Source organism: Marmota flaviventris, chromosome 13, assembly GCF_047511675.1.
Source record: "Marmota flaviventris isolate mMarFla1 chromosome 13, mMarFla1.hap1, whole genome shotgun sequence".
Taxonomy (NCBI): Eukaryota; Metazoa; Chordata; class Mammalia; order Rodentia; family Sciuridae; genus Marmota; species Marmota flaviventris.
In genome coordinates, this window is record NC_092510.1 from 55,051,098 (window position 1) to 55,065,501 (window position 14,404).

Sequence of the window (14,404 nt, forward strand, 5' to 3'; positions counted from 1 at the left end):
GTATCTACAGATTCATCATTTGCAGATTCAACCAAGCACAAGCAGAAAGTATTTGGGGGAGGGGAGTGGAGATATGTGTCTAGTTAAAATGTACAATTTCTTGTCTTTCTTCCTTAACCAATACCGTATAAACAAATATTTACATATCACTTACATTGTATTAGGAATTATAAGGAATCTAGAGATGATTTAGAATACATGAGAGGATATGTATAGTGTATAGGCAAATACTACACCAGTTTAGATAAGGAACTGGTATCTGAAGAGGTCCCAGAACCAATCTCCTACAAATTCCATGGGATGACTGTACTGTGCTGAAATATTAAATGTGGCTGCATCTCTGTTGTAAAGAATATCTTATATGAATAACAAATATATTTGTAAATTAGGTTAATCTCATTACTTTTACAACTTTCATTCGACATGAATTGTTACAGTAAGAATACAGTCTACACATTTCTCTTTAAAGCTTACAATCAATGTATGAAACATCTGTGCATATATTCATAGAAATATTTTTAAAAAAGATTCAAACTGACAAGATGGCAAAATTTCAAAAAACAGAATGTGAAAACGTTCCTTAGGAAAGATAATCTCATGTTCCAGATAACAATACTTTTAGAAAAACTGAAAAGCTTCCTGTAAGTATGTCCATATATAAATTTAAATATTGGTTTTATTTTCACATAAGTAATATGGGTCATAAAAAAAGCTGGGAAAACAACAAAATTTACTGATAGTAAGAAGTTCCTAATGTGCCACCTCTCAGAGAGCACTTATCTTAACATCTTGCTGGGGTTGGGGATATAGTTCAGAGGTAGAGCAACTGCCTAGCAAGTGCAACCCCACCCCCCCACTCCCCCACTCCCCCAACCCCCCCACTCGCCCCCCACCCCCCCAATTCAATCCCCAGCACCACCCCAGTCCTTCCCCCCAACAAAATTTTTTTTTTTTGCTTTGCTATAGTATTATCTTCCCATCTTTTCACATTGTATTTTTTTATCTTGTTACAGGATTCTCAAAATATGTGTGAGGATACACAATTCTGGCCATTCTGATATACAGAACATGAACTAGCAATGGCTGAAATTATGATGATAATAAACCCAAAACAGAGCCCCCACAGAAACAACATTAACTATGGGCTATTGTGTAGCTTGTACAAAATAAGAAAGTTATCATTATGCTGCTTTATTTAAAATGTGTTTGTATATCTTTGTGTAAATTAAATCCTTGGTTCTACTCAGCCATTCAACAACTGCCTTTATCAAGTTGGAATAATCAGAACGTTTTGTTTTGTATTTGACCTAAAAGTTACACAACATGTTGCAACTAAAGAATGGAATGGTACTTGCTTTTCACAACAACTTCAACTAAGCAATTCAATTAAGAGAATTTTACAATTCCACTTGCATCATTAAATAGAAAACCCTACAAGTAAGTATTTTGAATGATCAAAGATTTGACATATTTTCTTCTAACCTGTTTACATGATGATATAGATCCAAGTCCTCAATTACTAGTCTTAAGAGCAATAGAAACACAAGAAGTTAACTGGTAAGTGATATTTTGGAAAAGTAAATTAAGTGACAAAATTTCAAGGTCTGGCTTAGAATACATAAAATAAAAAATTAAAAAAACACACATCAATCAACATGAAAAACTAATGGAGAAATGAGCAATAAACTTCAAATACAGGGTCTCTTAAGTTCTTGTGCTTCAACCTATAAATGGCACCAACATGATCAGATATTAACTTTTCATAAAAAAATTATCTATTTGGAAAATTTCTCATTACATTTCACTTTTCATTCATCATAATATTTTAATATAGTAAGTTTCACAAATCATATTTTGTTTTAACAAATCATTCTCAAGGCTGGGGAAGTAGCTCAGCAGTAGAGTGCTTGCCTAGCATGTGCAAGGCCTGGGAAGAATCCCCAGCACTGCATAAAGTAAAATAAAATGGAAAAAAGGAAACATCCAAACTATTATACTTAGACAAAGTGAGAAATTCAATCAAATACCACATGTCTACTGCCTAACATGATGATCAATACAGAGTGATATTTAATAAATGGTAGTGATTATTTTATTGTTATAAAAAATTAGATCAATCAAAAATACAGAATGTGACCCTTTTAAAAATTAAAGAAAAATATCATTTCAGCCCAAACACATCCTTTCCCCCTTCCAGGTCAGGGCCTTCCTGCTACATTGCTAAATACTATTCTTACCAATTACTGAAATGCATCTGACTTATTTTCAAAGCTAAAAAACTAGTATTTCATGGATTAGATCATAAAAAAAAAAAAAAAAAAATGATTGAGATGGACAAATCCTTCAAATTAGTATCTAGATTTCTGAACAGTATCTGAGGTTAAAGAAAGAATAGGGGAGGAGGTTAAACAGAATAAGAGGAAACTTCACTTTTGTTTATTATAAAAGCTAGAGAACACCCCAGAAAAATGTGATACTCAACGGACATTATGTCTCCTGTTAAATTCAAGTTGTGATTCTGTTTACACAAAGTCAGTTCTTAGAAGTACAGAAGAAATGAGTTTCAGAACAATGAGTAATAATTAACAAGTTGAGGGGGGTGTGGAAACTAAAGTCATGAATTCTAAAACCCTTTCTCTGGCTTGTAATATCTGCCTTTATTATACTGTTGCCAAAAACTTCCCGTGGTCTAGATACTATACTGATAAAGGTATTAGGATATACACAGAGGGTATATTTCCTCTATGCACATAATTTGAATGCACCTTAAGAGAAACAATAGATATATCCAGGGCAGAAGGAAGTGCAGGATTGATCAAAGCATGTAACACATGCTGCTCCCTGCTAGGAAAACAGCTTCCTGCCCTCAACATACTATTTCAGTGCATACATAGGAAAAGTTATACAACAAGTATATGACAATCTTGAGCTATGTCAACATAACCTATCCCACTAAAAGGAACAAATTCCAACAACCCAAGCTCTCCATTTTTCACTGAATCACTATAAGATAGCTGGATATAATACAGAAATGGGAAAAGAAATCAAAGGAGGGAAAAATTTTGTAAAATAGAATGTTTTCTCAATACTAAGTAAGCTTTCATTATTCAGCAATACATACTCATGAAATATTAGTGAAGGTATTAATGACACAAAGTCTACAATGAACCTTGATCTTTTAATATCCAATGTGTTTTAAATGATTATCAAAGTGAATAGACACCTGGAATAATCAGGCAGTAGTCTCTTCCCAAAATACCATCTTTGGAGAGAGGAGGTAGGACAAATATTTGCAAAAATTATAAGATATTAATGCACACTAAATTTTACCTAGAAATATTGAAAAGCAAGTAATCTCCCTACTAAGCCACTGGTATTATTATTAACATCTTAGGAAACTGTTAAAACATATACTTGGCTTTCAAAATCAATACATATGCCCAAAACATTAATCTGGTAGTAACATGAAAGTAAGTTATGGATTCTACTGAAAACAAAACAGTCTAGTTTTTATAAAATTAAATATTTTAAAATAGAAAAAATTTATTCAGCTCTGATATTATATCAATCTTCAAGTATGGGTAGTAAACTTTAATTAAATTCAACTAATCATCTTTATAATCACTAATGAACTTGAAATAAATTGACCTCAGAATAAGAAGCAAAGGTAAGCCATAATTTTCTTTAATAAAAAATAATGATGGTGCACTGGTTTTACCCAAAAGTTAATTATTAACTGCTTCAAACCGACTAAATCACACACCAATGCTAGTCTTATCTTTTTAAAAATTCAATAATAGCCTTCTTCAGGCCTCAACCACTGCAAACATTATCACACTTAAATTGAAAGAATTAAGTAAAGCAACATTAAAACTAGGCTCCATATCCTTCATGTAATTGCAGTCCTGCCATGGTCAGGGGCAGAATATCAGGAAATAACTACCATTTAGCATAATCTCAAAGAAAAATCTTAAATTAATCCATAAAATAAATTTGATTTTGCCTGAAAGTAACTACAGAACTTTTCCCATTAAAAAGCATCTACCATGGATACCACTACTTAATTAAATCCTAGATTATGTAGACAAATGTCATTATTACTGAACATTTGTCTGTTAATATAAGTGAATAGTTACTCAATGTTTTAAAAGTAAACACTGACCACCATTTATTACTAGTTATCTTTGCACAGGCACACTTGTGTGACTCATTGTGTCTACATGCAAGATCACTCCACATTTCTAAGTTTCTGGTGAAAAGTAAAATAGGAGATTAAACAAAAGTGAAGAATCTCAAATGTCCCTTCCAGCTCTAAAGAAACAAGCACACTGAAGGCAGGGAGCTCTTCTCTGTCTTATTTACATCTTCCCCATTATTCCACTGTGTCCTGCAAATATGAAGCCTGTTGGTTCAGCAAATTACCATGCCCACAAACTAAGTTCCTAAACCAAACCTTAAAACCGAAGAGAAAAACAAAACAGAACAGATCAATCTGTCAAAATTGAAAACTTTCATATGGCAAAAAGATACCCTAAATTACTGTAAGAAAAAACGTTTTTCAACATAATTAAAATCTTATCGAAATGAAAAAAATGAGCATCCCAATAGTTTTTTTAATAAAGAAAAAGGATATAAGAATTCAGTAAAGAGGAAGCCTAAACAATCAGTAGACCTACTTTTTTAAAAAAACTTAAAATGTGGGGCTGAGGCTGTAGCTAGTGATAAAGCACTTGCCTCGCATGCATGAGGCACTGAGTTCGATCCTGAGCACCACATAAAAATAAATAAAGATACTATGTGTTCATCTACAACTAGAAAATAATACATAAAAAAAGTTTTTTTAAAAAAAGCTTAAAATGCTTCCCACTAGGAGCCAGAGGACTGCAAATAAAAACAAAGTTACTATATTTCAACTTAATATCAAAAATAAGAAATATTAAAATAGTCTATGTTGGCAAAGATGCAGAGGAAGATGCACTCATTCTCTGAGTATAAACTGACAGAGCTACTTTGTAGAACAATCTGACAGTGTGTAGTACAAATGAAAATGCACATGTCTACAATCCAACAACTCAAATTCTAGGCCTATGTCCAAACTCTTGTTCATTTGCGCAAGGTAACTGTACAAGGATACTCACTGCCCAGAACAGAAAATGACCTACATATTTCTCAACAAGGGAAGAGAAAAGTACAGAATATATTGCTTAAGAAAACATTAAAGGGAATGAATTATCTCTATAGAAAAAAACGAAGCTAAGTTCAAAAACATTGAGTAGGGAAAAAAATCAAGATGCAAAATTATTTACTCGTGAAAATGTTCTGGTGTTAAATAGTGTTAATGGTGGCACAACCTTATGAGCATATTAAAAACCACTGGATTACAACACTTTAAAAGATGAATTTTTATGATATATAACTTAACTGTCAATTCAAAGAAACAATTCACTCAGTGAGATACTCTTTGTGTTGATTTTTAAGATACAATATTATTTGTAAGCAATATAAATACACAAATGTAGAGAAACAGAATGGAAGAAAGGCTAAAGAGTTGAAAACAAGGTTGGAAAGTATTTAAAAACTTTAGCTATATCTATAATACTTAATTCTCTATAATCAAAACAAGGATCAAATATGATAAAATACAAACACTTGTTCATTCTTGGTAGTGTGGATTTGAACATTTGTTATATTATTTTTTTGTATTTTCCACACTTTTTTTGAGAAATTAAAAAAACAGCCATGAACTACAAAGGGCATACTACACAACAGGCATATTACAAAAGAGCAATAATAAATAAGTACTATGAAAAGATAACACAGCACTAGTGTTTAAATACATGCAAATTAAAATGAGGGTGTTTTGGTGTTTTTTTTTTTTTTTTTTTTTTTTTTTTTTTTTTTTTTTTTCATGCAAAGGACTGGCAAAAGAGGTTTTTTGGTTTTTTTTGGTTTTTTTAATTGTCAATTTCCAGTATTGGCAGCCCTGTGGGAAAATGAGCTGTCCTCTAACACCTGGGTAAGTATAAACTGGGAAATTTATACCTTTTGGAAAGTGTGGTAATACATAACAAAAATTTAAAACCTGTACATTTTGACTCAACTACCTCCCTTGTGGAAAGTTAACACAAGGAAAATTACTGGAAAAAAATAATAAAGTCGAATGTCAAGGATGTTCATTACAGCATTATTCATAACAAATTAAAACTGGGGGAAATCTAAAGGTAAAAATGTAAGTATAATAAACTTATATTCAGCATAATACTATGATACTCAGCAATGTAAGAAGATATTCCAAGAGGCTAGTAATGTATTTTATCCCCAGCACCACGAAATTTGCTAGGCACATTGTAGGAGCTCCAAAAAACAGCTGTTAAGTGAATTCATGTTAATTAATAGTTAATATTTATGTGCACATAAGGATGGATGGATAGCTAGATATCTATAAAAATATTAATTCTGGTTATCTATGAAAATTTTAAGTAATTTTTTCTCTGTAGTTCTATGGCTTAATTGCTCTACAACACATACATATACTAGAAAAAATCTGATTTTCATTTGCATGTAAAACAATGAATATATGAGTTCTTCGTAAAGGCTACACTGTACCGTTGTGCTGTGTAAATTCCCAATTTCTAAGATATTTCTTTTGAAGACTCAAACCACTAAAAGTTCTTTTTGTTTTTTAAAGTTCTACATCTTAGAAATGTAAAAACTATATTAAGTAGAGAGGATCTTCTGTAATATGACCAGAAAAAGAGAAAAAGGGTCAAGGTTTGTTTGCAGAAGATCCATTGGAAGGAAATGGTTTAAAACAAAAGAAAGAAGATTCTTTAAGGTGAAATTATCAAACCAATTGATAACCCTGCCCTGCCTAGATCAGAGAGGTAGTTTTAAAGAGGGTCACCTAAAATAATGGATGTAAAAGACCTCTGCATAATAAAGATAATATGGGCAGTGACATTAATTATAAAATATATTCAGTAAAATTCAAATTTAGATTATCCTTTTCTGAAAAAAATTGTTAGATAATTGTTCCACTGGAATGTAATTAGGCAAATACCTAAAAGCATGTTTTCATTAGCAACAATAATGCTTAAAAAAGAGTCAGCTTTCATGCACATATTGGGCAATCTACCTATGTCAGACTGCATGCTGAATATTTTATATCAGCTGTTCTCAGGGTGTGATCTGGGGACTTTGGTGTCACTGAGACCTGTTCAGGTGATTAGCCAAGTTAAAACTATTTTCATGATAACCCTAAGATGTTCCTTTTTCATTCTAATTCTCTCACTCATATAGTGTTTTCCAGAGGGTACACCATATATGATAACACACTGGCTGAATATAGAAACAGATATGAGGATTCACTTATCTTTTATTAAACTAGACATTAAAGAGATTGTTTTAAATAAATAAATGCCACTCTTCTCACTGATTTTGTTGTTGTTGTTGTTGTTGTTTTAGAAAATATTTATTTTTCATTAAAATTAGATTTATGTTAACAGGTAATGGGGTTGATTATTTTTATCTTTAAACAACTTGTAATTTGTTTTAAAAAGTCTCAGTTTGAAATTTTAATACCTTAAAACGAATAGATCCAGTTTTCACAGAAAAGCCCTTTGAAGTCCTTAACTTATAAAAAGGTCTGAAGTTCAATGAGTTTAAGAATAAATGATTTGTACTTATTCTTCCATTTATGAAATTTTAGTTCCATCATTATTCCCATAACACAAACAAGAAAACAGAGAAAGAAATAAGCTGCCAAGATCACCCAAGGAATCTCTTAAACAAGTGTTGGAATACAAGTCTAATTCCTGACTGTAATTCCTCTTAACTATTAAGCAACAATATCTACCCAAAATAAAGATCACTCTTAACATAGTTACATGCTAATATCTGTTTAAAACACAATATTCTATATTGGTGGTATATTCTTTCTTTCCATCTTACATAATGTGTACTCACTGTGATGTTTTAAATATGTGGATTTAACTTTTTCCCAAATCAAACACTACAAAAATAAAATCCCATCCTGATCAACAGCACAAGCACCCAGTGAAGAAAACTACTGGTAAGAGTTTGGTGTCCACATATCCAAATTTATTTATACACATATGCATACATATATTTACTTTTTATCTGTGTGGCACAGTTCTTAAATGGGATCTCATAGATTTAGCAAATTGCCTTATTTCACTTAATACCTCTTTAAGATTTTCCAGCACCTATACACTTATCACTTTTTATAGATTATCATCATTTATTGCGCTCAATTGAGGTCCCTATATGGCTTGCTTCCAAAGTTTTGCTATTACAAAGTAGACACAAGAAATATGCTGTATCTTTGTGTACTTGTGAAGTCAAATCTGTCAGAAAATTCCTAGAAGTAAATTTTCTGGGTTAAAGGGTATAAACATTACAAATCTTAACAGATTTTGCCAGGTGCCCTCCAAAATGTCCATGCACAAATTACATTCTTACCGACAGCATATGAGATTTCCACCAATTCAGCTTTTAAGTACCTTAGAAAATTATACTTTTTGTTACTTCAAAATGACAAGTACTAAAACCTTTCTCACTGGTCATCTTAATTCCAATCAGGACCCCACACAAATCACACTCGTCTCATCTTCATTTTTTTCTTATACTTTTTAAATGTATCAGGCACATGCAAAATCTGCAATTAGTAAGTCCTCAAATATTAGGCACCTTAACAAAAAGTTATTCAAATTATTTCAAAACACAGGTCAGAACTATGCAATAAAGCTAGACTCACATACTTAAATCCAAGGAAAGTTGAAAGAGTAGATTTATTATGCTTTATCTGCCCAAAGGACTAAAGGCTGCAAATAAAAAGCTATCAAATCATACCAGTGGCCAAATTAGCTTACATAAAATAATAAACAACAGATTTCATATCATAAATGTCAATGGAACAGATTGCAATAGTAAGGATGGCTGTAATTGGAAAGAAAGTTCACTGAAATTCACATCATACTGAAAATGAAAACATTAATATTTTAAATGAAATGTTTTGAATGTGACCATCCATTTCAGTCATATCAGACTAGAATAAATCTTTGATACTAATAAATATGATATAGTCTTTTCTTGCAAGTAGATAGTTTAACACTGCATCACACACTGACCTGGCTATTCTGTATTGGCTAATAGATATTCCAGGCTTCATTATTTCATCAAAAATCTCTTTCTCTAGGACCTTATACCAGTAGTTTTGCATTGAAGGTCTCCCACACATCTTTGTGACAGAGTAAAACCTCATTAATTCAAATCCAATTAGCTCAGTTCTGAAATGGTGTATCTCTCATTCGGCAACAAGTTGAAAATACTGTAATGTCTTCCTCTACAAATTCTCATAAGGAAACCAACCTGAAAATCAATTTGCTTTTCTAAACCAAAGATTTACAAAACTAAGGACTCATCCATCTTCATAGCTGAGCAGTTCATGCTCAGCTCTAAGGTTCATGTCTGTTTATCAGCTACTGTATCCTAGTGAAAGCAATTTAACTTGTCACTGTTAATAGCCATTTATAGTTTAATTTAAAGTATGAGCACTTCTTTCAAATAGTTCATACTCAGATTTTTCTCAAATGGACATTTGCCATTTCTCCCATTTCCAATGGGTGAAATTATATATTATCACTTATTACCTACAATATAGCAAAGCATAACACCTTAAAAGGCACTAGAAGTACCTGGCATTCTTATTCAACATTTATCCTCATCATTTTGAAAGATTTTATAAGCTAAAACAATAAGTCCCAGGATTAAGTGGGATGTTTGGTGCTGCTTGAACTTACAACTAACTACTCCCAATGAACAGAGAAACCTTCTCTTGCAATCTGAATCATGTGTAATTACAGTATGACAAGGTCTCTCCTGGGCCATGTAAGCTGGCATTTTTCCCAGGACTTGTCACATCATGGGAACCACACATACAAATAAAAATCCAAAAATAAATATTTTAAAACAATGGTTTATAAGCTGTATAAAGAAACTCCACGGTTGATAATAAAAATTGTAGAGTCCAACCAACAGACATCCCTCACTAGAGGTCTGAGAAGATATCACTGTTATCAAGGGCTCACCATGCCTAGCAACAACTCCCAGGTGTGGGCTACATGGGCAGCACCTTCCCATTCCCTCAATCTGGACAGAAAAATCATTAAGTATAGGAAATAAAGGAAAACATCACCACACACACCTACTGAAGCAGAGAAACAGTGGCAAAATAGAGAAGAGGTTGATCATCTTTAATTCATAATGCCAATTTGTTGATTGCCAAGGTGCCTAAACAAAGTTACCTTAAGTGCTACATCTTTTGCCAACTGAGTTAATTTTCTTAATACAATAAACATTGGGTTTTTTTTTGTTAAGTGTATTTCACCTTGAAGTGACTAGCAGCCAAGTAGCAGTAACAGTGTGTACTAAGAATCTTAGAAGGTGGTTTCTTTTGTTTAAACTGCTCTGCAATGGCTCTTCAGACACATGGCAAGACAGAGAGAGAAAGATTCCATGAAGCATCACATCTAACCGCCTATAGTGACAGAAACTTGACAATGCTCATCCTCATGACAGGTTGAGGCAATATAATGTGTTTCTGTCTATATTTTGATATAAAATGCTAATAAATACTAAATATCATTTCCTGTAAGCTATGTATATATCTAACTCTCTTCTAGACGCTGGATGCATTTATTAACCATCCAACAAAGCCCATCAAATTCAATTGTTCAAGTTTTCAAGAGGAGCTAAAAACTAAACCAGTAAAGGCATAAAAATACAATCCTCCTTTCCATTACATGAGCACTGGAAACAAAAATAAGCACCAAGACAAACTGCCACCTCTAAGACACACAGCATTTCTCCTTTATTTATTCAGCCCTGAATATTCAATAATTTCCATGTAGCTCTAAGCAGAATGGATTTATTATGATGTTACTCTAAGAAACTGCTGGAGTTCTAGATGCCAATAAAGATTACGGATCAAATGGAAGATAACTACTAACCATTGTGTCGACTTAGATAAATAAACCTGCTCACAAACAAAGCACCTTATTGTATTTGTACTATTACCTCTACTAATCCAACTAAAACAACCAGACAGTAGCTTTCCAGAGGTTGAAGGGAATAGAAACCAGGATTTCTCAAACTCCCTTTAATTTTATTTTAAAATGACACCCTTTTTTCTCTTTTCTAAAACTGTCCTGCCCTTTATGGAAAATGTTTGGGACGGCAGAGGCTCAACAAGATTATGCAAACTGGATTCCAAAGCTAAGTAAGTCAAGGTAGGGAAGAACTGAAAAAAAAAAAAAAATAGGTAACACAACATCATTTCTCTGAAACTTAGCTTTAGACCTTTGAAGGAACCCTCTCCCTGCCGATCACATTGGCAGACACTTAGGAAGGCAGCTCAAAGTCAAAGCAGCCAAGTGCCACTGCGGAGAAGGAGGCAAATAAGCCCCCAACTAAATAAAATCCTGACTAGGGCAGGGTGTGGCGGTAGCCAAGCCCCCAAAAGAAAAGTCTATGGCAAGTGGCATCCAGTGCCTCAGAGAGAGAGGAAGGCAGAGAAGACCCTAAAGAAAGTCGACTTCTCAAGACCTAACAATAATTGCATCTAATGCGTTCTTTGCTAACAACACAGGTAAATCTCAATTTCTCTATTTAAAAAAAAAAAAAGCGCAAACTATTTATTCCTTCCAGCCCCACCCCTCAAACCTCCAAACCGAACAACTAATTGCGCCTTCCCCACAGAACCCGTGGCTAACCCCAGAGGATCGGTGAGGACTGGCTTGAGATGAATAAACACTCGACACCTGACGGTCCTTTCTCTGCGGTGACTTTCACGAACCAAAGTCTCCGGCTCGCGCGCGCGCGCGGGCGGGAGCCGGGACCTGGCCAGCGCGGCGCCGCGCACCCAGGTCCCGAGGCTACGCGGCGAGCAGCGCGGCGCGGGGGGCGGGGAGCGGGGCAGGAGGACCGCCCGGGCCAAGCGATTGTTTCCTCGCTGAGCAAAGACATTTTTTATCAAGCCTCTTTTGTATTCGAGCCCTACCTCTTTTTGGCCTAGGAAAGCTTTCGTGTAAGTGGAAGACGACTTTCTCCACAAAGTGCTGTATGTTACTGTGCTCCGGACCGCGCACGAACACCATCCAGTCGTGGGTGAAGCCCTCCACTGTGGGTTTTTTCCTCACCTGGGCGCGGTGCCCCAGCTCCAGCTTCACCTGCACGGCACACTGCGGGCAGGGGGAGGAGAGACAGCGGTGAACAACAGGAAGGCGACCGACCGTTCGCTACTGAACATTGCGCCTGACATTTTTTTCCTCCTTCTTGAAACGCACATAAAAGGAAACGGCAGTGCCTTCTGCATCCACGTTTCACGCGCGTGGGCACGCACCCCCCACGCCCCCAAACACACCCGGCCCCGCGGGTGGGACTCCGGCGCCCTGGGCCCCTCATCCACACCCGCCGGGATTGTAACGGAATGTTACCCCCAGTCGGGAAGGGGGTCGCGGGGAGAAGGAGAACACAGCCACGACAAGCACCACAACAAATGCATCGGTAACAAATTAGAAGACAATTAGAAGGCAATGCCGGGGTGGTTTCCCGGCGTGGGAGAGGAGGTGGCTGGGACCCTGAGGCACGGCGGGTGTCTGGCGAGGCCCCCTCCCCGAAAGTACCGCGGCGACAGGCACACGCCGAGGAAGTCTTTGTGTACGTGTGTGTGTGCGTGCGTGTGGAGCGCTGTGCCAGGCGGAATGGAAACTACAGGCAGCCTCTGCTGATGGGCACAAACTCCCGTGCTCTTACCACGGGGTTCGTGAACAACAAAAATGAGACGTCGTCACACACAAACACACACGCGCGCGCACACACACGCAAGAAAATACGCCGAGGCATCCATAACTTAAAGCACCCGGCTCCCCTCAGCGAAAAGCCCCACGAGATCGGCAAGGCCAGCCGAACAGAGCCCCCGCAACACACTTTCAAGAGCCAAAGTGGCCCCAAAGTACCTCCTACCTCCCCCCCAAAAATGAAATTCGGAATGGCAGGGCGGCGGGCAGACACCAGCCGAGCCTCGGCTTGCGCACAGCCGGGCGCTGGGGCAAAGTTGCGTGCAGCCCCGCCGCTGTCAGCCCGCACACTCCGGCTCACACACGCGCGCCGCGGAGAACGCACCATCGTAGCGGCCGCGGTGCTTTACGGAGGTGCGGCCGCCGAGGCTGCCCGCCGCGTCCCCGGACTGTGCCCGCAGCTCCCGGCGGCGGTGGTGGCGGCTGAAATATGGCTGAGTTATTATTCGCCTCCTTCCACCGTGTGTGTGTGTGTATGTGTGTGTGTGTGTGTGCGTGCGCGCGCGCGCGTGTGAGCGAGAGGGAGTGTGTGAGTGCGCTTCTTGTGATTGCAAAGAGGCGAAGAGGGAGGGAGGCGCGGGGGGGTGGAGGGACGAATGTGTGTGTGTGTGTGTGTGTTTGTGTGTGTGTGTGTGTGTGTGTGTGCGCGCGCGCGCGCGCCGGGGGAGGGGGGGGGGAAGGAGGAGAGCGGAGGCTGAGGGAGAGGCAGCAGCTCCCTGCAAGCCGTACCAACCTTTCTCTAATTGGAACCGCGGAGCGCTGGCGCTGTCTGGGCTGCGGCGGCGCAGGGCGAAGAAGGGAAGGCGGGGGGGGGGGGGGGGAGGTCTTTTATTATTGTTTTTGCAAGTACTTACCGAGCTAGCCATGCCTGGGGGCCCGGAGGTTTGCTGGGGTGTTGTGTGGTACCCCCCTCCCCCGCCCCCCTCAGCTGTAATTCATGAAGAGGCTGCTATGAATGAGAGCGCGCCCAGGAACGGAGGGTAGACGGCGGTCATTCTCTGCCTTTTTCCCCCGCGCTCGCTCGCTCGCTCGCTTATTAAACTCAGCCCCAAAAGCAAAAGCAGCAGCAGCAGCAGCAGCTCCAGGGCCAGAGGATGATTCCGGAGCATGCGCCGTGGCGCCTGACACCCGGGCTCCGAGCCTCACGGGGCGGAGGGAGGGGGCGCGGGCGGGGCGGAGCGCGCGGGGAGGCCGAGCGAGCGAGCCAGGGGGAGCTCGAAAGAGCCAATCACCGGCCACCTCCCGAAACCCCGGCGGCCCGCAGCGCCACACTGGAACGCCTTGCTTAAAGTAACAGGTTCCTGCTCGGGGGTGGGGAGGAAATGGAAGGAGGGGGCTCTGCAGTGGGGAGAGCGGCCAGCTGGGGAGCCATCCCAGCCTCTGTGTAAACTCCATTCGCCTACAATAAAAAACGGATTAAAACTGCTGGAATGTAGCCACTGCCTAGAGCAGCCGGAGAAGGGGTGTTAAATCAAGTCTTTGGCGTTAGTTAGCACGTTCGGGGAGGGGGGAGTGGGCTTTCTTTT

The 14,404-nt window shown here is 38.3% G+C and overlaps 1 protein-coding gene across 2 annotated transcripts in view; it reads right to left on the reverse strand.

Annotated features, from left to right (window-relative positions):
- Mllt3 (MLLT3 super elongation complex subunit) overlaps nucleotides 1–13,982 on the reverse strand; it is a 259,432-nt gene extending 245,450 nt beyond the window's left edge. The window contains exons 1-2 of one of the 2 annotated variants that reach the window (XM_027950583.2): nucleotides 13,733–13,982; nucleotides 12,080–12,260 (exon numbers count right to left, since the gene is read on the reverse strand). In XM_027950583.2, coding sequence (XP_027806384.2) covers nucleotides 12,080–12,260; nucleotides 13,733–13,744 — 193 coding nt within the window. In that variant the 5' untranslated portion in view covers nucleotides 13,745–13,982. Of the gene's footprint in view, nucleotides 1–12,079; nucleotides 12,261–13,203; nucleotides 13,296–13,732 lie in introns of those variants that run through there. The other variant, XM_027950584.2, reaches the window with a different exon arrangement.
- Between the last annotated feature and the right edge of the window lie 422 nt (nucleotides 13,983–14,404).